Genomic DNA, 25,936 nt, shown 5'->3' on the forward strand with positions numbered 1-25,936 from the left:
TTAATCACTATACATTACATCACTAGTTTTTGATGTAGTGTTCCATGATTCATTGTTTGTGCGTAACACCCAGTTCTCCATGCAGAACATGCCCTCCCTAATACCCATCACCAGGCTAACCAATCCCCCCACCCCCCTCCCCTCTAGAACCCTCAGTTTGTTTCTCAGAGTCCATAGTCTCTCATGGTCACCTTCCCCTTCAATTTCCCCCTTCATTCTTCCCTCCTGCTATCTTTTTTTTTTTTTAAACATATAACGTATTATTTATTTCAGAGGTACAGGTCTGTGATTCAACAGTCTTACACAATTCACAGCACTCACCATAGCACATACCCTCCCCAGTATCCATCACCCAGCCACCCCATCCCTCCCACCCCCCACCACTCCAGCAACCCTCAGTTTGTTTCCTGAGATTCAGTCTTTTTATATGGGTTATAGTCAATATGGTTGTGCTTTCTCCAAATGACTTTTGTCCTTGGTGATCCCTGAATTCAGTGCTAGTTTCCTCAGTATTCTCTGGCAATACCCCCATGTTATCTGCCAGATCCTCAGTTTATCCTTTTTTCTTCTGGCACATTTTTAAAAAGCCTAACTTACTGGTTTTCTTTCATGTGGTCAAACTTGACACTGTATTTTGTTTTTTAAATTTTTACTTATTTTTTAAGTAAGCTCCATACCCAACATGGGGCTTGACCTCACAACACCAAGATCAAGAGTCACATACTCTACTGACTCAGCCACCCAGACACTTCTGTATTTTTGTTTTTTAAATAGGTCATCAAAATCTTTCTACCAGCAACCACACTTTAAATCTAAAAGTAATCACTTAAAAAAAAAGTTAACAAGGGTGATAGCTGCTCTCTATGGCTCCTTGGGAATGTATGTTTACATTCGTGCTTTTCATTAGAAAGTATTTAGTTCACTTTAAAGTATAATTAAGTAGGCTTTTGAAGAAAATCCTGATCTAAATTAAGTTCATTGGTCTCTATTTACTGTGTATTAAAGTTATAGATTAGCAAAAACGGTTCAAGTTCATATTTGTAATTGTTTTTTATGACATTTTTCATACATTTGGTTTGTCTGTAGATGAGCTTTGCGGCAGGAAATAGCAGTGGAAGTTTTTCCTCTGATATATATCCAGTCTATCCTCATTCCCAACATTCTTCAACTATCTCGAAATTTAGTTTTCAGTGACAGTCTACCTCAAAACATTGCTGTGATGTGGCATAGATAGGTAACTTGAGTAAACTGTTGACAAGTTAATCATTGAGTTTAAAATTTAGTTAATCATAGTTTAAAATTGCATTACCACAAGTTCTTCATTTTCCCCCTTTACTTTGGATTACTTCTTTATGAATAGTAAGGTAATAGGAAGTCTGTAGACCTATCTATATATTCCCCGAGGGAAGTATTTAAAATTTCCTATGTGGTTCACATTATATTTCCATCGTACAGCATTCTTTTGACAATATATTTAAAGAGAATTGCTGGCATGCGTCATGTTATGACTGATAGGCATCATTTGGTCAAAGCCTACCATTCTCTGAGTAACACCAACTTCCACTTGAAGACTCCATGTGGCTGCCGTTCATTGAAGCCCTAGATTGTGACTTTTACTATATATTTAATATGTGTTTTGGAGGATCTTTTAAGTCTAATGTTAACATTAAGTCTAACGTTACATTGGTTTTATTTGAAGCAACTGAAGGTATGATTTCAACCTATTTGAAAGTTTCCACAACTTTCACTATATACTAAAATGCAAAGGTTCTATAATCTATAAAGCCCTACAGAACTGTGTATCTGCCTTTTTTTTTAGCAGCATTACAGACTACTTAGACTAATTTTATTGTAAGAGGATATTTGGTAACTCAAGTACTATTAAAATGGTCCCAATTACAGATTAAAAGCATATAACAAAAAAATCATTTAGGAAATCCTGTCCATCTCTGTAATATTTTAGGAATATTAAGACATCTCTATCAGAACTGACCTCTTATGGAAAAGTCCTAGGTCTGTAGTCCAGCGTGTTAATTTTGAATGCAGTCACTTCATTGGTACCCAGAACTTGACTGAGATGAAATCTGGCCAAAGCAAACCTATGATGGGGATAAATATAACTGTGATTCATAGCTGGTACTCTCTGAGACATCAGTTCCTATCCAAACCAAAGGCAATTTGTTCATCAAATACTCTTCTAATGTATGGAGTGCCAAATCTGAGCTGAGACCAATGTATCACACATCAGATGTACCATCTAATGGAGAAACCAAAGGTTATAAATATAACACACAATATGTGCTCAGTGGGTCTTCATGGAACATTTAAAATGTAGCAACAGTAAAGAATTTGAAGTTTAACAATATGAAGGCAAATATTTTAAAACTGCATTTTAATATATCATTTAGTGGCTTAAGATACTTGAAAGATCTAATTAATCACATTGCTATTTTGTTTGCAGTTTCAGAATGGAGGAGTTTTAAATGAAACCTATCCTGCTGAATTAAATAATATAGATAACACTCAGACTACCACACATCTTCAGGCCCTTCATCACCCATCAGAAGCCAGACCTTTCCCTGATTTGACATCCAGTGGATTCCTATAATTCCAACCCCGTTTTATGCACCTTGGTTTTCGGATGAGTTTGCAGAAGATTACAGAATAAAAACTGTCAGTGTTGGTCATCAGCAAGTTTCCATGGAGGCATTGTTGTGTGTTGTTGTTTGTGCTATTTCTCCAAACCAATGTTTTTAAGAGTTAAAAAAAATTATCAAAAATAACATATCCTAAAATCATTAAAATAGAAAATGTGCCGCCCCAGAGGGTGAGAGTCCATCTCTATTTCACGTGATTCTGAGTACCAGGGAATATACAAAACTTATTTAGGGGAACTTTAGGACACTTTTAAATTTCTGTCCGAAAAAAAAAAAAATACTTTTGAGTTTTAAACTTCTACATTGTCAATACGCCAAATACAGAATTAAACTCCTTTTATTTTTGGCTTCGGCTTTTATCTCCGATATTAAAATAAGTGGTGTGGTGCTTTTATAAAAGATAATCTCAGTGCTTTCCTCCTTCATTGTTAATGTAAGTGCCTCACAATTTTTTATACCTCTAACACTGTAGGATGTATATTTGATAGAAAATATACCTTTTTTAATTAATAACATTCTACGCACAAATATTATTTGTATTTCTTAAATTCAGTCATTTTTATTATTCCAAGCATGTTTTAACTGCACTACTCACCCACTCTCTTCAGGAAAAGGGCAAATAATGATTGAGAAGATATTTATTATATAATCCAGTTGCTTCTAGACTCTAAATGTTGCTCTGTGCCTTATGTTGAAAAATTTTGAGAGTAAAATGTGTTTCTGAATTATTTTTTGATCATCATATAAACATTAAGACCACAGCACTAAAATTTCAACAGTGTTTTCAGAAGAAAGAGAGATACTACCATTTACCTTTACTAAAATCTCCGTGATCACTGAATGTTACAATGTGGAAAAATCTGCTTGAATACAACCATGTTTATTAACTTGCAATGAGGAGAAGTAGCTTTATTTCTAGCTCTTTAATCACCCATTTCAATGTGTATAAATTCTTTAAAAACTATTTTAGATCTAGAATGAGCTTTAAGGGATAATGTGTTGACTTTATAAATTTCACTTCTTAATACAGTGGAAACTATTTTTCTCATATTTGAGGAGTGTTAAGATGGAATATAGCAATGTTTGATGCGAAGTATTGTTATGAGTGAAATGAATGGTGCAATTATAGTTTATAATGAACAAAATTATTTGTAAAATATTTTCAATCTTTCATTTAAAAAGTCTATACCCTATATATGCACCTAATTTGGGTCTTACATATTTTATCAGTGCATCTTTTTAAGAAATCATACAATGAATGCAACTGCTTTTACCTTGGTATTAAGACAACCATGCAGTTCTCTTAACTTCAAACATTATGTTGTTTATATGATAGAATGACCTTTATTATCAGTACAGCAAATTAATCACTCTACTAAGTTTACCATCCTCGGGTGATTTTAAAAAAAAAAAACCCTTTTACTTAAATGTGACATCTGAAGGGCAGACACAGATTGCATGTAGTATATAAAAACATGATGGAATCTCAAACTGAGATGTAGTATTAAAATACAATATTTTTCACTTTTTTTTAGTAAATCAATGTATATAAAAGGCTTCAGACAAAATATGTCAGTTATATGCATTTTCAGTCAAAATTTTCAATCTGTAGCATCAATTTAAATGTTGAAAAAATAGATTCATCTAAACCATTTCATAATTTGTTTTCAGCACGAGGTAACACTGAAGATTTAGAGCAGGGTCTGCATTAATATTCCATTTTTTTACATTTAAGCCTTTCATTAAAAGTCTTCATGTAACCATTTTTGTTAGTCTTTTTCCACATGTTTTTGAGTGAATTATTTAGCAGATAAATAGGCTTATTTTACATTGTGAATAGGATGACAGTTATGCACTTATACAGTTACAAAATTTTAAAGCAATACTGTATATTTTTATCTATATAAAATAACTAAAATGTATCTAATAACAACAAAATCACATTAAACCAAATATACATTTGTCTGTATTGCTAAGGGCCAAAGGATGCTGTGTGTGTCCCCGCTGTAACGAGGGATTCATTTTTACATGATGTGCACTTCTGAGGATATGGATGTGTCTAATTTGAACTTCTATACCAGTTTGTTCTTCTCGTGTCTGAAGATTTACCAGTGTTTCAATGTAGTAGGAACCTTTCAGTCATCACTATGCTGTACCATCTCGTGTTTCTCAGTATTACCAAATCTTAGGTAGATGTTTTCATGGCTTTTCTCTTTTCTTCAAAATGTTACTGCTTACCTATTATGCCATGCATACATTTTTGTTTAAAATATGATTTATCCTTATCAAAATTGTATACAATAATATATGGTAATAAAATAATCACTAAGTGTAAATAATATGTTTTAATGTAAATTCTTTCTGGTCCGTATAGAGGAAATGAACGTTTAGTATAGTATTATAACTGTGTTAGATGAAGGCAATCTATAATATTTAAGGACACATTAAACAGTAATTCATAAACTTCTTATAAAGTTCTGCCCCTGGATATTTTAGCCTTTACCTGAATTTATATTTTTTATAAAAACACCCTTCAAATAACTTCATAAAGTGCTTCTGAAATAGAATGTTCTTTTAAATTTTGTATTAGTGTTATAGATGTAATGGTGTTAATATCTCAGATTAAATTTTAAAATTCCATTTTAATATTTCAAGAATATTTGACAAATTTTTAAAACAACTCATCATGTGGGTGCCTGGGTGGCTCAGTTGGTTAAGCGACTGCCTTCGGCTCAGGTCATGATCCTGGAGTCCCAGGATCGAGTCCCGCATCAGGCTCCCTGCGACCCTCCTCCCTCTCATGTGCTCTCTCTCTCTCTCTCTCTCAAATAAATAAATAAAATCTTTTAAAAAAATAAATAAAAAACAACTCATCATGTGCTTAGATTAGAATAAGTATGGCTCAAGCCTATATCCTCTAACAGATACAAATGATAAGCCTTCGGTGTCAAATTCCTGACTATTAAAACATTCACCAAGAATTCTGCAGTTAGAATTATTTGAAGAAAAAAGTCTGAGAAAAATGAAGTTTTCTTTTTTTTTTTTTTTTAAAGATTTTATTTATTTATTTGAGAGCGAGACAGAGATAGTGAGAAGAGAGCATGAGCAGGGAGGAGAGAGAGAAGCAGGCTCCCACTGAGCCGGGAGCCCGATGTGGGACTCGATCCCAGGACCCTGGGATCATGACCTGAGCTGAAGGCAGATGCTTAACCGACTGAGCCACCCAGGTGTCCCAAAAAATGAAGTTTTCATTCTAATAACATTTTTCTTATATTAGTCTTATGTTCAGCCTTTATAATTATTAGGGATTTTTGTCAACATCTCGATACCTAAATCTAACAATTTAGTACCATACTTAATTCTGAACACTTTAGAAAGACTGAGTCTGTTACCTAAGAGTTACATAAAATACTGAATTTTAACCATTTGACTGGAAAACATCCAGTACAAATCCAGATAATCATATTTCTGATCTTTGCTTTCACTCAAATGGTTTTTTTTTTTTTTTTTTTTTTTAATGAGAGAGAGAGAGCACACGAGAGGGGGGAGGGTCAGAGGGAGAAGCAGACTCCCTGCCGAGCAGGGAGCCCGATGCGGGACTCGAGGATCATGACCTGAGCCGAAGGCAGTCGCTTAACCAACTGAGCCACCCAGGCGCCCCACTCAAATGGCTTCTACTAGCAGGAATGACTTCAACTTGCCCTCTTTCACCAAGCCTACCAGACACGGACCCAGTAGTGTTAGCTACTCACGGGATAATAAATACGTCACTAATTTTTCCCCCAGTGTCTGCAGATGACTTTGCCGGCAGTTTTACTAATAAAATTGAAATCATCAAACACCCTAACACATCCTCAAGATGTCCGCACCTTCAGCTCAAACACATCACTGTCCTTGATCTCTGAGGCTCACCTCTAGTATGTGAGGAGAGGTTCCCCTAACTCCAAGAAGAATGCCCTTCCTTTCCAAGTCTTGTGCACATTTCCCCGTCCAGTCTTGTCTCCCCCTCTCCGTAAACTTCCCTGGGTGCAGGTTCTCCCTCCATCCTGGAAATAATCACTTGGCCCTGCCACCTTTTATTATTAAATTCTTTATCTCCTTTCTCTAAAACAATTTTTGATCTCCTGAAATTTGGTTTTATTTTCCACCCTTCCATTACACTGCTTTGTGGAAGTTCACTAAATTCCCTCCTTGCTGTAAGCTGATTTGCTGTGGCCCAGCAGCCAAGTTCAACCCTCAATGCACTTTTTTCCTCCCTTAGTTTCCGTGTTATTAATTCTCCTGCAACCTCCTATCACTCCCGCTCTTTCCTTTGTTAGCTACTCTCCCCCCTTCCCATCTGGCAACAGGCTTAGTTCTGACCATTTGTGATTTTTTTTTTCTCTATATACTATACCTTTGGAAGCACATCCATTCTGCTACTCCTGTCTTTATGAATTGCTTCAAAGTCTGTTATCTCACCTCTAAAAAAGGGGGTGAGATAAAAAGACACCTCATTACTGATTGACATTTGTGGAACATCCTTTTCCTCTGAAAATGTAGCAAAGCTAAGCACAAAGACCCTGGACTCTCACTCCTGGCTTTCCACATGTGTGATAGGAATCACTGGGAAGGTCTGTTACTCTCTGAGTCAGAGTTTCTACAAAATAAGGGTAATGGTAATACCTGCCTCACTGGATTGTTGGAGGATTCAATAAATAATTTATGTAAAAGTATTTAGTTGCCAATGGCCAAAACTGGAACAATTTGAGCAACAAAATAAATAATAGCATTGGGTTAAAACCCAAAGAATAAACATCCATGAGTCCATCCTCTTATTATATATAAGTGATTAAATACATAAATGAGCAAGAAGGGGTAAATCTTCCTCATGAAGAAGCACAAGTATTTGTAGATATTATACTTTCCAGTCGATGGAGTTTAATACCTCCTCCTGCTGAGTAGGGGCTAAACTCAGCAACTTGCTCCCCAAGAACAGAGTAGGAAGGGGGGTGGATAATGAGTTTATAGAAATCTGGCAAGCACTACTTTAACGTAGTGATGGAGGTTGATGTCACCAATGGTAAGTCATTGTAGCCTGTTCTTCCTAAATGATGCTATGACAAGCACACTCCCGCTCTATGGTATCTTCAGAAACACATAATCCCAGTCTAATTGTGAGAGAATATCAGAAAAGACGCAAACTGAGAGACATTCCACAAGACTCCTTGGAGTATTCTTTAAAATGTAAAGGTCAAAAAAGCAGAGATGGAGACACCGTCACAGACCAAAGGAGACTTAAGGAGGCATGGCAACTAAATATAGTATGGCGTCTGGGACTGCATCCTGCCCCAGCAAAAGGACAAAGCTGCAAACAAGGGCCCAACTGCACAAAAAAAGGCAACAACTGCAGACAGAAATCCCAATAAAGTTTAACAGTGGTACACAACTATGAACTAATTTCCTAGTTTCACCAATGTCCCGTGGTGGCGGGAGACATTAGTGTTAGAGACATTCAGGTTGGGATGAAGGGAATAAAGGAACTCTGGATTTTTGCATCTCTAATGTAAATCTAAAATTGTTCCAAAATACTTGATTTAAAAATCATTTTCCTATTAAACACACACACACACACACACTGTTTGTTGATTGCCACATGGTAAGTACTCAATAAATACCTGCCATTCCTTTCCCTGTGATAGCTAAAGAATCTCTTCTCAGTTGGAGATAAATCTTGCACATGACACCAATCCGTCTCATTCTGTTTACTGAAGATTTGATGAATGTCTGGGTTTTTAGCCTCCAGTGTTCCTTTCCACTTTTACCTCCTGACATCATCCTTATCAATGATCCTTCTAGCCTTATTTCTGTAATGCGTACCCATCAACTATAATAGTCCATTTTCCATGCCAGGCGAGGACAGCCACAAGTCAGACTTGGAGCATTTGTAAATGCCTTAACCTCTGTGAACTTGAAACTTCCCTTTTTAATCACTCTATCTTCTCTCCTTTCCCAATCCTGTCTTCTTTGTTTAATTAGCTCTCCACCCTCTAGTGAGCTCCAGTCCCCAGAGGGCATATTATATTATTCTTTTTCAGTCCTACAGCCTGGACCTCACTATCAGGATTTCAGCAATACTGCGGCTTGTATCCTGGAATTGCTCACTTCCTTATTGCTAACAGCCACTCCAATCCATAGCCCTGGCCAAAACACCTTCTTTTCCTAGTAAGCTGGAAAAAGTAACAAAACTGAAATAATTGGCCTCACCACAAGCTTTTACCAGGCCTATGGCAGAGACCAACAATTACCTACACTGATAGCATTTATCCTGCCTGCTTAGTCAGAGAACCCTGACTTTCCTCTGGTCACACTGAGGGAAAACAACTACGTTTTCCAGCCTCCTTCATGGACAGGTTAGCTAATGTGAGTTTTGGCAAATAGAGGAAAGCAACATATATGTGATACTTCCAGAAAGGCTGCTTAAAGAGACCTAATGTGGCAGCAAGGAACCTACTCTGTCTTTTTCCTTTCCTCTGCTAGCCAGCACATGGCATGTGATGAAGACAAGAGCGAGCAGCTCTCTCTCGAACTGGGAAAACAGAAGTTGGTAACTAGAAAGGTAAAGCAAAACTAGAATGAGCCAGTGTTCCTCATGACTTGGAACCGCCAAACCACTCCTTGTCTGCCTTCCTCTGGACTCCTTCCCTCCTTCCTTCCTTCCTTCTTTCTCCCTCTCTCTCTCTTCTTTTCTTCCCTTTCTTTTTCTTTCTTTCCAGAGAGCACATGTGTTTGTGGAGGGGGGATGGGACAGGGGATGGGGGGAGAGGGAGAAAGAGAATCTAAAGCAAGCTCCATGCTGAGCATGGACACGGGGTTCAATCTCACAACGCTGATATCATGACCTGAGCAGAAATCAAGAGTTGGACACTCAACTGACTGGGCCTCCCAGGTGCCCCTGGACATCTTTTATAATAAAAGATAAATAGACTTCTAACTCAGTTAACACATCTTTCTAATATCTACCCCACCCCCACTCAGTAGCATCCTCATCTCTCTCACTATGATGACATTCTAATTTGACTGAAAATAGTCTGATACAAATTTCAGTTTTCTATTCTTTGACTTTTACATTTCTTTCAACCATCCTCTCAGATTTCCCTTATTCCATTTTCTCTCAACTTCAGTGCACTGGTTTCTTCAGCGTACAAGCATAATCCATTCTCTCTTAAGAAAAAGAAATCAAACTACTATTTCATGCTTTTGTTTTGTTTTGTTTTCATTACATCTGAATAGAGCAGCTGACTAAGGCTTGCTTGCTTTTCTTCATTACGGACCTCTTATCAAATCTTCACACTCTGAATTTCACTATTTCTAATTTTATGGGTACAAATGTGCTATTAAGTCACAAAGTTTATCTTCCTTGATACTTTCTTTCCTTGGGTTCTGTAAGCTTGTACTTGATTTTCTTGACTTCTGCTTACTCTTGGTCCTGCTCCTCCACCTTACATAACTCTATAGACCTCTCTTCTGAGTTCCTGCCCCAGATTTTCCATGGTATATTTTGCACAATATATAGTATAGTTTTTAAATACCCTACCAGTACCTTCAACTGTCTTTGCACAAAACTGAATGAACCATTTTCCCTCCTAAGTCTGGTGATTCTCCCATCACTTTTGTGTATACCTCCATCTCTATGCTTCTACTAGCCTAAACCCAAATCCTCACATCTTTACCTCTCCATTACCATAGTAGTAATGGACACTGGACAATGGAATCTTTTGCTTCTGTACTTAAAAGATCTTAGACACTTTTTTTTTTAAGATTTTATTTATTTATTTGAGAGAGAGAGAATGAGAGACAGAGAGCACGAGAGGGAGGAGGGTCAGAGGGAGAAGCAGACTCCCCGCCGAGCAGGGAGCCCGATGCGGGACTCGATCCCCGGACTCCAGGATCATGACCTGAGCCGAAGGCAGTCGCTTAACCAACTGAGCCACCCAGGCGCCCCGATCTTAGACACTTCTGACTAAAATCATAGTTAGGAACTCAGCTAGAATGATGTGCTGACCCCCAGCAAGAAAAGGCAGTCTAGCAGAGAAGAATCTTCTACATGAGATAGGAAAGGAATGTATAGAAGTTACAAGGATTGAGGCAGTTTTAAAATTAAAAACATGTTTTTAACAAGCAAAGGTTTGGGAGTGGTTGGGGGTGGGCAAGGAATCATTCATTCAACACTGAGCTAACCAGTGATACAGGGAGCAATTCTAGGTTGAAGCTAAAGCATCCAGCTGAATAGTTTCTATTTGACTCCCTCCTGATGGGATCCATCTGTGTCCCTCACATATGGTCCAGGTCCTTGGGACTTGGTGTCTCTGATTCCAAAAGAACCAGAAATAGTGTATTTTACTGGGTGTTCATGGGCCATCTTGCATCTGTGTCATTTGGGGAGTGCTATAAAAATTAGAATTCTTAAGACACTCCATGCTCACTCAATCAAAAGTCCTGAGAATCTTATTGTTAACAAGTATCTCTGATGATTTGTATGTACATTAAAATGTGAAAAACAATAACGTAGTCTTATGATAGAAATATTAGAGTATGGAGGCTATCCTAGGCTGCATGGTCTTTGGGATCCTGATTGACCCTCTCTCACCTGAGAAGCAAAATCACCTCATTAGGTGAACTGCCCTTCTCTCCTAATATGTGATCTTTAGAATATCAACACCTCCTTGGATAGAATTTAAGTATGCCCAATTAGCTTTCCTGTGATGTTAGGTTTAAACTCTGAAACTCCACCCTAGGCAGAACCAGTTTTGGCTTCCTTCCCCCACCTCCAACCTCACCACCACCATCTTGGACAAGATCCATAGCCCCTAAATGATCAGTTTCTGACACTATGCCCTCTACCTCCAGCAAAATTTTTCAGAAAGGGGGGAAAGACAATTCTATTTATGGTGTCTGATGTACAGCGTTCTGCATGAAACAGCTCACATTTTAAGACCAACTGGAACTGTGAAGGAACACAAATTCACATACAGAAGACTTAATAGGAATCAGATATTAAGACAGTGGAAAGCAAAAGAATGGTCTCTGATATGACTGCCTACTTCAAATAACTAACATACTAACATAGGGGAAAAACATATTTTTGTTATTTATGGTACAAAAGTTAATTGAGTATCAATGATAAAAGTTACAAGTTAATAGATTCTACCTTGATATAAAGAAGACTATTATTGAAAGATGCTTGGGGGTGCGTGGGTGGCTCAGTGAGTTAATTATCTGACTCTTGATTTTGGCTCAGGTTTTCACCTCAAGGTCGTGAGATCGAGCCCCAGGTTGGGCTCCTCACTGGGCATGGAGCCTACTTAAGATTCTCTTCTCTCTCTCTCCCTCTGCCCCTCCCACCCCCCTCTCTCCTTGTCAGAAGAAAGGAGGGATGAAAAAAGAAAAGGGAAAAGAAAAAAAAAGGATGGATGGATGGATTGATAGAGGGACAGATGGATAGATGGATGGATGGGAAAGATGGATGGAGATGAAATAGATGGGTTTGAAATCTAATGATCTTCCCTGTCTCTAGAAATGATAACTTCAAATTTATGCTGAGAAAATAATTCAAAATCCCAGTGTCATATAAACTATCCCTACTAAAATTCCTTATGAGATTCTGTGATTCCATAACTTCTATGTTGGTATGATCTTTGAGATGATGTATTTTATGGCGTCTGTTTTATGCTTGAAAAGAACAAAGGCCCAGAGACTATCCTGTACAAGCTTCATAGTTGGTGATAAAATGATCTCACGTATCTTGAGCTCCGGTCCAGTATTCTTTCCCTGACACAAGAAGTTGGCTTTATTTCCACTTAGGAAAATCAAGATTCTCAAATACTTTTTTTAACCCTGATATATGAGATTTTTTTGTTTTCTTTTATTCAGAATTACAGTTTCAGGTAATGATGGCTATCCCAACGCTTGAAGAATGTCTATAAAATTATTCTCAACTCCATTTTCCCATGATGCTGTATCTTTACAATGTTTTAAACTACCTATTTATTGACATTGAAGGTATTTAAGTCTAGTTTGGGGACTTTGGCATAAGGATTTAGAACTGGGACTGAAATCTGTGTTATAGAATTAGGTTAACATCATTAGAATGTACTGTCAATTCTAAGTGACTATCTTTTTTGTGGGTGTGAATTCCCGTTGCCCTTGAAACCACTTCCCTTCCTCCTTATTACGTCTCCTGACATGTAAACATCCAAACTAGCTGTCTTTGGATACTGACTGAGTCCCTGCACTTCGAAGAAGGAAGTTCTACATTATTGTCAAGAACTGTGAGTGGCCTGAGATTTGACCCTACATTCAAGCTAACAAGTGAGCCAGTTTCATCAGTGTCCTCAATGCTGGCAGGAAGACCTAGGACACCTGCCTCAGAGGCCCAGTGCAGTTTATTACTTACAATAATAGCAGCTCTTCTGTCTGCTGGTTCCCCACAAGACCAGCAAACCTCTTCACGGGCCCTTACAGGAAAGGAACCCTGAACAGAGGGAGTCCAAATCTTCTTCAATGGTGGTCACACACCTGACCCTTTGCTCCGAAGGGAGACACTACCTGTATCTTCTAAGGCTGGTCACTATGCAAACATCTTGAAAAGACTGTTCAGAACACAAGCAGTCAGTGCCTTCTGCAAGATGTGCAGAAATACAAGAGACCCACAGAAACTTGTCTCCATCAGTTATGACTGGCTCTGCTTGCTCTTTCAAGCGTACCGCCTTCCTTGCTTGACTGCCTCCCCGTTCTTAACCGCAAAGACAACTGTGTTTTGAGGTGGATAACATGTCAAACCAGAAATATTCTCTATCCTCAAAAGATATTATTCTAAAGCTCCCTGGAAATTGTTCTGAAACCCTGACTTCAACACTCCATCCCAAGTCCCTGTCCCAAGGCAATATGCCAGGGTACATTATGTTTGAACTGTGGCTCTGCTTTCTTGCTAGACGTGTGATATGAGGGGCTTATTTAAATTTTCTGTGCCTTTAGTTCCCTTCTCTGTAAAAAGAAGGAAATACAATGAATGACTTTATAGGATCCTTAGGAGACCTACTGAGATAATACATGTAAAGTGCTCAGCATACTCACTGGCATGTGATAGGAAGTGTTAAAGAATTCTTAGCTCTTATTTTTATTATTAAATAATCTTATTATTATTTTTGGAATCTGTATTAGCTATGGTAAAGGCCAAACTGGTATAATGAAGAGACTAAAAACGCATTGTGTCGAAAATAGACATTTATCTCGTATAAGTAAGTAGGCTTTGCTCCACAAGTCACCCAGATGGGTGGGGCAACCTTTCCATCCTCAATATGTTCTAGCCATTGTCTTTTCCAACCAGAAAAAAAGGAAAAGAAGGAACTTTTCAGGCCAAGGACCTTTAAGAAAATAAGCCAGAAATTACACACATCACTTCTGCCCCCATTCTGTACCCATGAACTTAGTCATGTGGTCACACCTGGTTACAACCATCTGCCCAAACACAATTCTGTTTCTATGGAAAAAGAACAAACAGATTTTGGTGAACATACTTAAAGTATTTAGTAAAAAATAGCACTTCTCTTATCCACTTGAATTTTGAAGCTATTGAAAATAAGAACAGAGTATCAACAGAGAAAAAATTGTCACCATTAAGCACAATCGTCCAGCAGAGATCTCCTACTCTATTCCCCAGTCTCCAATCCAGACCTTAGAATAGACTATTCTGGGATGCTTTGAGTTGGCAAAGCCTGCCCGCTTTTCTCTGTCACTGCCTTTTACAATCCAGATAGAGAAAAAAAGGCAAACGATCAAATGTCTAATGCCCAGGACCACTGGCAGATTTGTTTCACATATTTGAAGAATGTGGACAGTGGCTGTCACCCACTCAGCCTTTCTGCTGTGGAGAGAATCAGGAGATAAGGCAAGATAAAATGCTGGTCAATAAACCGTAGGAGCAGATTTACAGCAGATGGACTCGCTTGGTATAGAAGTAGTGCCTTAAGATCAAGTGATAATGACTAGGAATAAGGGCATTAATCCCGTCTGCCTCAACAGACGCTCTGACATTTTCTTCATGATCATTCTCTTTGACCCTGCTGATGTAAAACTCCTTGCCATGTCCATGAAACGGTCTGGTTTGGGACCCTCTAATGTTCCCAATCATAGTTGTCTTACATATTCTACTGTTTCCTATCCTACAGATTATCTGTTTGCTTTGCTGGACCAGAGTAAACCAAAAGAGGGCACAGTGGGAAGACTGGAGAGCTGCTGTGTAGAGACATGAGAAACATTGCCGTAATACTCGTACACATCAGTGGGTGGGACTGTGGGGAGGTTATAAGTCTTTTCTTTTGTAGGGGGGGTCATACTGAAACTTGAGTCATTACGGCCCATCCTCACATGCTGATGAGAAAACTCCAGTTACACAGAGAGAGGAGGAAACTGACGGAGAGAGGCAAGGCTGCCTGGCTCAGGTAACACAGGCAGTAAGTGGATCCAGAATCCAGGCTTTGCACTTTTGAATTAAGAGTACGTTCAACGAGGAAAACTTTCTAACAGCCATCGTTCAAGGGCTTTGCTCTATTGCCTAATCCAGGTTATCTCTATATCCCATATCCCATGAGGCAAATATAATTGTCCCAATTTACACATGATGAAAGTATTTTAAAAAGCAATAAAAATAACCAAGATGATTCTGGTAGACAGAATAATGCCCCCCTACCCCCTTCGTGCGCGTCCCACCAAAGATGTTCATATTCGAATCCCCAGACTAGATGGCCAAAGTGTCTTCCAGATGTTATTAACGTCAGGACCTGGGGACAGGAAGGCTATCCTTGATTATCTTGGTGTACCCAGTGTAATGAGTCCCTATAAGAGGAAGGCAGAAAAAAAGAAGACAGTAGGAAGGGAAAAATGAAGGGGGGGAGATCGGAGGGGGAGACGAACCATGAAAGACTATGGACTCTGAGAAACAAACTGAGGGTTCTAGAGGGGAGGGGGGTGGGAGGATGGGTCAGCCTGGTGATGGGTATTGGGGAGGGCACGTTCTGCATGGAGCACTGGGTGCTATGCACAAACAATGAATCATGGAACACTACATCTAAAACTAATGATGTAATGTATGGTGACTAACATAATAAAATTTTAAAAAGCAACCTATGAGAAAAAAAATAAAATTCTAAAATTTGGAACAAAAAAAAAGAGGAAGGCAGGAATGTCAGCGTCAGAGACAGAGATGTGATGACAGAAGCAGAGGGGAATGAGAAAGAGATTTGAAGATACTCTGCTGCTTGCCTTGAAGATGGAGGTCCACAGGCCAAGGAATGCAGGCAGCTTCTAGAAGCTGGAGAAAGCAAGGAAACCAGTTCTCCCCTAGTGCACTTCAGATGGAAGGCAGTTCTACTGGCACTTGATTTTAGGACTTCTGACCTCCCGTACTTCAAGACAATACATTTGTGCCTTTTTAAGCAAATAGAAAACTAATACAGTGATTATGAATTTTCAGAATGCAAGGGAGGCATTGGAAAGAAAATATTTACTCCTTCATTATAATCATATTTAGAGAAGAATAGAAAAGCTGTTCTCCGTATCTCTCCCTGGCCTTTTGGGGGTAAAGGGGGGTGCGGGGGGGAAGATCCGGAAGATCTGGCAGTGTTCTCCATCCTTCCTCTCTACCCTCAGATACAGCTGGGCCTACAAAAGGACCTCCACTTTATGAGGATGATAGTGGTGCTTGATGGGCTCCAGCCTTGCCTTGGCATTGCAAAGAAACGTGCAAGAACACAGCCAACTCACAGTTTCATTACAGCTTTGGCTTTTCCAGATGTTTCACTCATGTCAGAAGCCAGGAAATACATTGCTTACAGCCCCGCATATGTTTCTGAAGAAGGGTCCTGATAAATATGTCTGGTCTTTCCAAATAACCCTAAAAATTGGCCTAATTCCTAGGAGAAAAATGGCTGTACTTCAGTAAGTTAGACATTACACAAGTGGTGTCCGATAGATGTCCGTAAGTGTTTGTTCTGCATTTAAAATTAACAAAACTATTTTGAGCATGCTTTTTACAGCTATGTATCTGAAGTGCTTATGTGTGAAAACAATTTTTTTTACCTATACCTGAAGTTATCAAGTAGTATGGTCTAAAAAAGATCATTAAAAGAGAGTAAGTGGCAAGAAGCATGTGTTCAAGAAACAGAATTTTTTAAAAAGAGTAAGCCACCTAAAACTGTCAGTAAAGCTCTTTTTTTTTTCCTGAACACAGTGCAGCCTACATTTGTTCAATGCTTTATTTGCATAGCAATTTCTCATTCATTTTCAGAATTGATTCTGACTACTACATTATAAGGTGAGTTTTTATGGAAAAGAAAGAATCCAAGAAGTAGCCACACAGCTACTAACTGGTGGCATCAAAGACTCTGCTCAAGACACCTGTCTTCCAACTGCCGACTTTGATTTTTTTTTTCCAAGTTCAAACTTGGCCTCTGATAGGATACAAGAGTTGAATCACTGGTTTGACTGCATGAACCAAGCAGCTACAAGTTCCCTTCAAGGTCAGGTGCTAAACTGGGTTAATTCTCAGAGAGCAAGGCAGGATTACTACTTTGGAACCTATTAAGGAACTACTATTGAGGAATTATTATTCCTATAGTTGGGGAAACTAGGGCTACAATGGGCGATAATTAATGCTTGGTCTACCTAAAGTGCCCCTCATTTGTCTAGCAAGTAACACAAGATTTAAGAATGATTTATCCATTTAACCGACCCATCATTCAGGAGGTTTCTCACCTTTATTCAAATGAGATATAAACTACAGTGTCTCCTACTGAACATTCACATCACCTAGGATGTTCAAGACGGGTCTTGGCTCTTGACAGAATTTAATCCTTCCTAAAAAAATTACTGTGTGCCTCTGCACAAAGGCTGTTTACAAAATTTATTCTTATATTTGTATATGTATCAATGTCCTTAACTGCAAACTGGACACTGAAAATATTATGAGAACACTTCAGTTTAAAACAAAAGTATGAGAACATTTAGATCATAGACTCCCATTCTTTCCTTGAATTCACAAATGACAGCATTTAAACATTCATTTAAAAATCAGCTCATGAAACAGATTTAATAGTATAGAAAGGAACTCTGACTTCTGGTTTTCTTCCATGTTCTAGATATTCAATACACAATTTTTCACTAGCCTTTTGGTGTTTTGAGGAAGCCATACTTCCATCTTATACTAGTTTGAAGTAGATTTACCAGCATCCTATTCTGGCTGTGGGTGTGCAAGAGCTTTGAGTTAATGCCCATTGTTTCATTTCCTAGAACATTTTTCACAATAACATTTTTAAAGCTATTTTAATCTTAATAGCACACTGAGTCAATGTCTTCTGCAACTATGAAATGCTTTTCAACGTGTGTTTTATAGAATGTTAGTCGCACAAGATGGTAACATGTGGATTTGATGATCAAGTAAGTTTGGGAAACATTAGGCTAAGAAAAGTTAATCAGATTCCTTGATTACATCTCTAATGTATTACTGTGCATAATTATCCAAGAGATGGTGTCTAATATTTTCCAAACTTATTTGACACTGGAACCATTTTCAGAGCTCATCACATAATGCTAGTTATTCCGGGGTAATACAATGAGAAAAATCTGAGCTGTGGCAAGATTTCCCAGGTTCTTCTCTTCAATCGTTCCTATGGTTCAGAGGCCTTATTTTACAGGTCAGATTAGAATACCTATGATGTGCTCATTTACATTAAACTTACTTGCCATTTTTCTGCCTAAGCACACAGACTCCCCAACCCAACTTTTCAGTATATGGAAGAGTTTAGTGGTACTTTCACACCCGAAGTACTCACTGTATGGTCTCTTGTCTATAACACATATAAACATATTCTAAATTTTTCTTTTGGTCAAGACTGACCATCAAGAAAACCTCTTTGTAGTATAGCCCTATTATTTTGTCCATCTGCTGAGAGAGTTTCACTGAGTTTTCTTTTGATGTTTTTGATCTTAGTTTTTGTTGAGGGGAGCTAGGAAAAGCAGTTTTAAGAAATATATTATGGCATTTACTTCAGGGGATGTATTTAAGTCCCTTAGAAAGGATCCATATGCTTTCTCTAGTGTTAGAACTAGGAAAACAGCATGTTTTCTCCTCATCAAACTGTAATTGACTCTTTTTTTATTTTGAACACCAGGAAACTTAAAACCAAATTGGGGAACAACTAGAGCAATGACTTATGCCTTTGTAGGCTGCATATTTCTGTTGCATTTTTACCTCTCCCTAGCTTGCATTAACCCCCTACTCTGATTTATATTTTTACTGCTGTTATTTTGCATTCGTTTTCTTTTCATGCTATACTATTTTATGTGTTCTTATCCTAATCCAATTTTTACTTGTTGGAATGACTGCTTTTAAAAAGAATGTAGAAAAGGAAAGAAAAATAATTCTGGTTCTGACCATGATCACTACATGTTGTGGTACCAGATATAACTGATGCCGGGAGATCATTTAACATTCACAGTTCCATTTGGAATAAAATGTCAATGATGTTCATGACAGCTGATTTTTTTTTTCCTGGTTTTATAATGGTGCCAGTGTACACATTAGAGGATTCAAATTCTTTCATCTTCCTCAATTGCTTCAGTTAAAAACCCACGAGCGTCTAAAAGTTTGACACAAAACATCAAGATAGTTATGAATGGGGAGGTCAATCAAGCTGGCAGGAGGCTCTTGAATTCCCCTCCTCCCACTGACACATCAAATCTACAGTTTGGGAGCAATTACCTACAAAAGAAATCTAGAAATGAATAAGCAACTCCTACATGTCACGCAAATGAGAAAATACCAACATCAAAATGGGTAGGAAAGGTGGAGATACACTCTCGCCATAAACCCCACCCTAGGCACAGCTCCACACATTTGGGAGGGAACTCCCAATCCCCAGCTTCTCCCTGAGGAGCACAGGGATTGAAGCCAACACTCAGTACTCAACTTTTAAGACTCCCAACTGAGCGGCAGGCCCCCCAAACATCTAAAAGCCAACAATGATTGTGTCCATAAGACAAGAGCAAACAAAGGAGCAGTTGTTCACAGTGTGCAAGCACTTTCTGTAGGGCTATCCTACAGATACAGTGTAGAGAGAGCAGGCAAAATTGTCCGTCTCCTAGTGTTTCTCTGAAAGGGTCCATCTGCAAACTTTGAAAGCTGCTGCCTAAGAGTCAGGCTTCTAATTTAGCACACATATAGGGGCTGGCTGCAATCATCCGTAAAGACCAGGGAAACTGATAGACACCTCTCCCATGACCTGTAGCCTGCTCCAAGTCACCAGGATCTCCCTGAAAGGAGCCTGTACACATGGCTATACCTCAGTTGCTGCCTAAGGAGTGAGTTCCTAGAATACCTGCTCTAGTAGCTAATGGGGCTTCCATTTACAAGTCCAACAAGACTGTCGAAGTCCGGATCACCTCCCTGTGGCTATACACCTGAGCCTAGAATAGAGATAGCAGGATAAAACACCCATCTCCAGGTTTCTCCCTGAAAGGGACTTAACAACATACATTTTCAGCTGCTGCCTGCAGTTCCAGCATCCATTTAATCTACATCTGGGCACTGAAGGCAATCCTTTCCTTTTGGACATTGATGGATCTTGGCACACTTTCAACTACTGGGATTAACTAAGAACAAAAAAAAGCAGCTTGGACAATCACAGAGGTTTAAAGAAAACCGGGAGCTCAGACCAAGCTGATAGATGAGGTTCATCTCCAACTTGAGACCACTCTGTCAAGACCTGGAAGGTGGCTGTTTTATCTAATGCACAGAAACCAACAGGGAGTCAAGCAAAATAAAGAAACAAAAGTATGTTTCAAACAAAAGAACAAGATCCATTTCCAGAAACAGATTTTTAATGAAACAGATTAAGTAATTTACTTGATAGAGAGTTCAAAATAACAGTCATAAAGATGTTCACCAAGGTCAGGAGAGCAATACATGAACAAAGGATTTCAACAAAGAAACAGAAAATATTAAAAATTACCAAACAGAAACCATAGAACTGAAGAATATAATAAACGAACTGAAAATTTCAATAGAGGGGTTCAAAAATGGACTAGATCAAATGAACGAAAGGCTCAGCAAACTTGAAGACAGAGCATCGGAATTCATCCACGCTAGCAAAAAGAAAAATCAATGAAGATAGCTGACGGCACTTATAGGACACAAACCAGTGGATCAACATTCATATGACAGAGGCTTTACCAGGAGAAGAGAGAGAGAAAGAGGCAGAAAGCTTACCCAAAGAAGTAGTGACTAAAAACTTTCCTAATCTAAGGAAAGAAACAGACATGCAGATCCAGGAATCCCATAGAGTTCCAAATAAGAAGAATCTAAAGAGACCCACACCAGGACACATTATAATTTAATTTTCAAAACTTAAAAACAAGGAGATAATCTTAAAAGCAGCAGTAAAAAGGCAATTTTTTACATACAAGGGAACCCTCATAAGAGTACCAGCAGATCTTTCAGCAGAAATTTGCAGGTCAGAAGAGAATGACAAGATTTATTCAAAATGCTGAAAGGAAAAGAAATGCCAACATGAATACTCTACCTTGCAAAGCTGTCCTTCAGAATAGAAAGACAAATAGTTTCCCAAACAAACAAAATCTGAAGGCATTCATCCCCACTAGACTGGCCTTATAAGAAAGATTAAAGGGGGTTCTTCAAGCTGAAGCAAAAGGATGTCAGTTAGTAAGAGGAAAACAAATGATAGTATAAACCTCTCTGATAAATATAAATATATAATTAAATTCAGAATACTCTAATATTATAAAGGTGGGGGTAAACCACTTAAAACTCTCGTATAAAGATAGAAAGTATTAAAAATATCTATAACTATAATCATTTGTTAATGGATACACATATTAAAAATGTGTAAATTATGACATCAAAACATAAAACGTAGAGGGAGAGTTAAAAATCAGAGCCTTAGTATACACTCAAAGTTAAGTTGTTATCAACTTAAAATAGACTACTAGAAACACAAGATGTTTCATGTAAGCCTTATGATAACCACAAAGCAAAAACTTAAATATGCAAAAGATAAAGGAAGTTAAGTGAACCACTATAAAAAAAATCATCAAATCAGAATGGGAGAGAGCAAGAGAAGAAGAAAGGAATGAATGATCTATAAAACAACCAGAAAACAGTTAACAAAATGCCAATAGTAAGACAGTACTTATCAATAATTACTTTAAATATAAATGAATTAAAATTCTCCAATCACAAGACACAGAGTGGCAGAATGGATATAAAAATAAGACCCAACTATATGCTGCCCACAACAGACACACATAAGCTGAAACCAAACGGAGAAAAAAGATAACCCACACAAATAGAAGCCAAAAGAAAGCAGGGGTAGCTATACTTAACGTCAGACAAAACAGACTTTAAGCCAAAGATTGCAACGAGAGACAAAAAAGATCATTATACAAGGATAAAGTGGTCCATTCATCTGAAGGATAGACCATTATTAAAGATTTATTTACTCAACATAGGAAAACCTAAATACACAAAGCAAATATTGAAAGATCTGAAGGGAGAAAAAATTGTAATACAATAGTGGGGGACTTCAATATCTGACTTTCAACAATGGATAGATCATCCAGATAGAAAATAAAGATTGGGGCACTTGGGTGGCTCAGTCAGTTAAGCATCTGATTCTTGATTTTGGCTCAGGTCATGATCTCAGGGTCCTGGAATCAAGCCCCACATCAGGCTCCATGCTCAGTCGGGGGGCTGCTTGAGGATTCTGTCCTGATTCTCTATCCTTCTCCCTCTGCCCTGGCTCACTCTCCCTCTCTCTCTAAAATATATAAGTAAATCTTAAAAAAGAAAGAAAGAAATGAACGCAAACTACACATTAGAGCAGTTAGATCTGACAGATATTTATAGAAAATTCCATTCAAAAGCAGAACACATTCTTATCAAATGTACATAGAACATTCTCCAGGATAGATCTTATGTGAAGACATAAAACAAGTCTTAATAAATTTAAGGAGACTGAAATATATCAAGCACTTTTTTTCTAATCATAATGTTAAGAAACTAGAAATCAATTAAAAGAAGAAAACTGAAGGGGCGCCTGGGTAGCTCAGTCAGTTGAGCATCTGACTCTTGGTTTTGGTTCAGGTCATGATCTTAGGGTTGTGGGAATGAGTCCTGTGTCAGACTCCACACCCAGCACAGAGTTTGCTGGAGACTCTTACCCTCTTCCTTCCCGTCTGCCCTTCCCCCTGCTCACGCTCTCTCTCTCAAATAAATAGAATCTTAAAAAAATTAAAATTAAAAAATTAAAGAAGAAAACTCAAAAATTTACAAATATGTAGAAATTAAACAATAGATTCCTGAAACCCAGTGGGTCAAAGAAGAAACCAAAGTGCAATAAAAAATATCTTGAGACAAATTAAAATGGAGACACTGCATACCAAACTTATACAATGCAACAAAAGCAATTCTAAGAAAGCTCATAGCTATAAACATCTACACTACAAAACAAGAAAGATCTCAAAATAAACAACCTAACTTTACAGCTCAAGGAACTAGAAAAAGAACAAACTAAGCCCAAAGTTACAGAGGGAAAGAAATAACGATCAGAGTGGAAACAAATAAAATAGAGACTACAAAGACAATAGAAAAGATCAATGAAACTAAGAGCTGGGTTTTGAAAAGATAAAATAGACAAATCTTTAGCCAGACTCAAGAAAAAGAGAGAGAGGGGATCAAGTGAATACAATTAGAAATGAAAGAGGAAACAACGCAATCGATACTACAGAAATAAAAATTTAAAAAAACTCTTGAGAATAATTATATGCCAACAAATTAGACAACCTAGAAGAAATGGATAAATTCCTAGAAATATATAATCTACCAAGACTAACTCATGAAGAAACAGAAAATTTGAATAGACCAATTATTACCAAGGGGATTGAATCAGTAATTAAAAACTTTCCAACAAATAAAAATCTCGGACCAGATGGCTTCACTGGTGAATTCTACCAAACATGCAAAGAAAAATTACTATCAGATCTTCTCAAACTCTTCCAAAAAAAATGAAGAAGAGAGAAAACTTCCAAACTCATTTTATGATTCTCAAGCCAGATAAGGACACTCTAAGAAAAGAACATTACAAGCCAATATCCCTGATGAACATATATGCAAAAAATCCTCAATAAAATATTAGCAAACTGAATTCGACAATACATTAAAAGGATCAGACACCATGATCAAGTGGCATTTATTCCAGGGATGCAAAGACTGTTTAACATTCATAAATCAATCAGTGTGAAACACCACATTAACAAAATGAAGGATAAAATCATATGATCATTTCCATAGATGCAGAAAAAGCATTTTACAAAATACAACATCCTTTCATGGTAAAATCATTCAACAGTCTGGGTATAAACAGAACATATCTCAACATAATGAAAGCCATATATGACAAGCCCACAACTAACATTATACTCTATAGTGAAAAGCTAAAACTTTTCCTGTAAGATCAGGAACAAAGCAAGGATTCCTACTCTTGGTACTTTCATTCAGTGTAGCACTGGAAGTCCTACTCAGAGCAATCAGGCAAGAAAAATAAGTAAAAGCCATCCAAGTTAGAAAATCTGAAGTAAAATTTTCAGATGACAAGATATAACATATAGAAAACTCTAAAGATTCCACCCCAAAATTGTTAGAATAAATGAATTCAACAAAGTTGTAGGATACAAAAATCAGTTGCATTTCTAGATACTAACAATGAACTATCAAAAAAAGAAATTAAGAAAATAATAACATTTAGAATTGCATCAAAAAATGAAATGCTTAGGAATAATTTTAACCAAGGAGGTGAAAGATCTAAACAATGAAAAATATAAGGTATTAATGAAAGAAATTAAAGATGACATAAATAAATGTAAAGATATATGTTCATGGATTAAAAGAATATTTTTTAAATGTCCATACCACCCAATATAATCTACAGATTCAATGCAATCCCCATCAAAATTCAAGTGGCATTTTTCACAGAAATAGAAAAAAAAAAAAAAACCTGAAATATGCATGGAATCACAAGAGATTTTGAAGAGCCAATGAATCTTGAGAAAGAAAAACAAAACTGGAGGCATCATGCTCCCTGATTTCAAACTACCTCACAAAGCTGAAGTCATCAAAACAGTATGGCATGGGTAAAAAACAGACAATAGAGTCAATAGATCAATGAACCAGAATAGAAAGTCCAGGAATAAATCCTTGCATAAATGGTCAACTAGTATTTGACGACAGTTCTAAGAATACTCAATGGGGAAAGGATAGTGTCTTCAATAAATGGTGCTAGGAAAACTGTATATCCACATGCAAATGAATGAAACTGGACCTGTACCTTACACCATACATAAAAATCAACTAAAAGTGGATTAGAGATGAAAAAGACCTGAAACCTTAAAACTCCTCAAAGAAAACATAGGGAGTAAGCTCCTCAGCTTTGGTCTTGACAATGATCTTTTTGGATTTGACAGCAAAAGCAAAGACAGCAAGAACCCAGATGTTCAACAGACGAATGGATAAAGAAGATGTGGTGTGTATATAGATACATAAAATGGAATATTACAAAGCCATCAAAAAGAATGAAACCTTACCATTTACATCGATTTGGATGGAATTGGAGGGTATTATGCAGAGCGAAATAAGTCAATCAGAGAAAGATAATTATCATATGGTTTCACTCATATGTGGAATTTAAGAAACAAAACAGGATCATAGGGGAAGGGAAGGAAAATAAGATGGAATCAGAGAGGGAGACAAACTATAAGAAACTCTTAACTATAGGAAACCAACTGAGGGTTGCTGGAGGGGAAGTGGGGGGGATGGGGTAACTGGGAGATGGAAATTAAGGAGGGCACATGATGTAACAAGCCCTGGGTGCAAATGATGAATTACTGAACTCCACATCTAAAACCAATGATACACTATGTGTTAACTAATTGAATTTAAATAAAATAGTCCAAAAAAGAAAGAAAGAAAGCAAAGGCAACAAAAGCAAAAATAAACAAGTGGGACTATATTACCCTAAAAAGCTTCTTCTCAGTAAAGGAAACAACAAAATACAAAGGCAACCTACAGAATGGGAGAGAATATTTGCAAACTCCATATCCAGGAAGTTAATATCCAAAACACACAAGGAACTCATAAAACTCAACAGCAAAAAAGCAAATAACCCACTTAA

At 37.6% G+C, this 25,936-nt stretch overlaps 1 protein-coding gene across 1 annotated transcript in view; it reads left to right on the forward strand.

The window, feature by feature from the left end:
* AHR (aryl hydrocarbon receptor) overlaps window positions 1–4,993 on the forward strand; it is a 53,982-nt gene extending 48,989 nt beyond the window's left edge. Inside the window, exon 11 of the mRNA XM_035020682.1 lies at window positions 2,462–4,993. Coding sequence (XP_034876573.1) covers window positions 2,462–2,608 — 147 coding nt within the window. The 3' untranslated portion in view covers window positions 2,609–4,993. The remainder of the gene's footprint in view (window positions 1–2,461) is intronic.
* The last annotated feature ends 20,943 nt before the right edge of the window (window positions 4,994–25,936 follow it).

Source organism: Mirounga leonina, unplaced genomic scaffold (assembly GCF_011800145.1).
Source record: "Mirounga leonina isolate KUSES-001 unplaced genomic scaffold, KU_Mleo_1.0 Mir_174, whole genome shotgun sequence".
Classification (NCBI taxonomy): Eukaryota; Metazoa; Chordata; class Mammalia; order Carnivora; family Phocidae; genus Mirounga; species Mirounga leonina.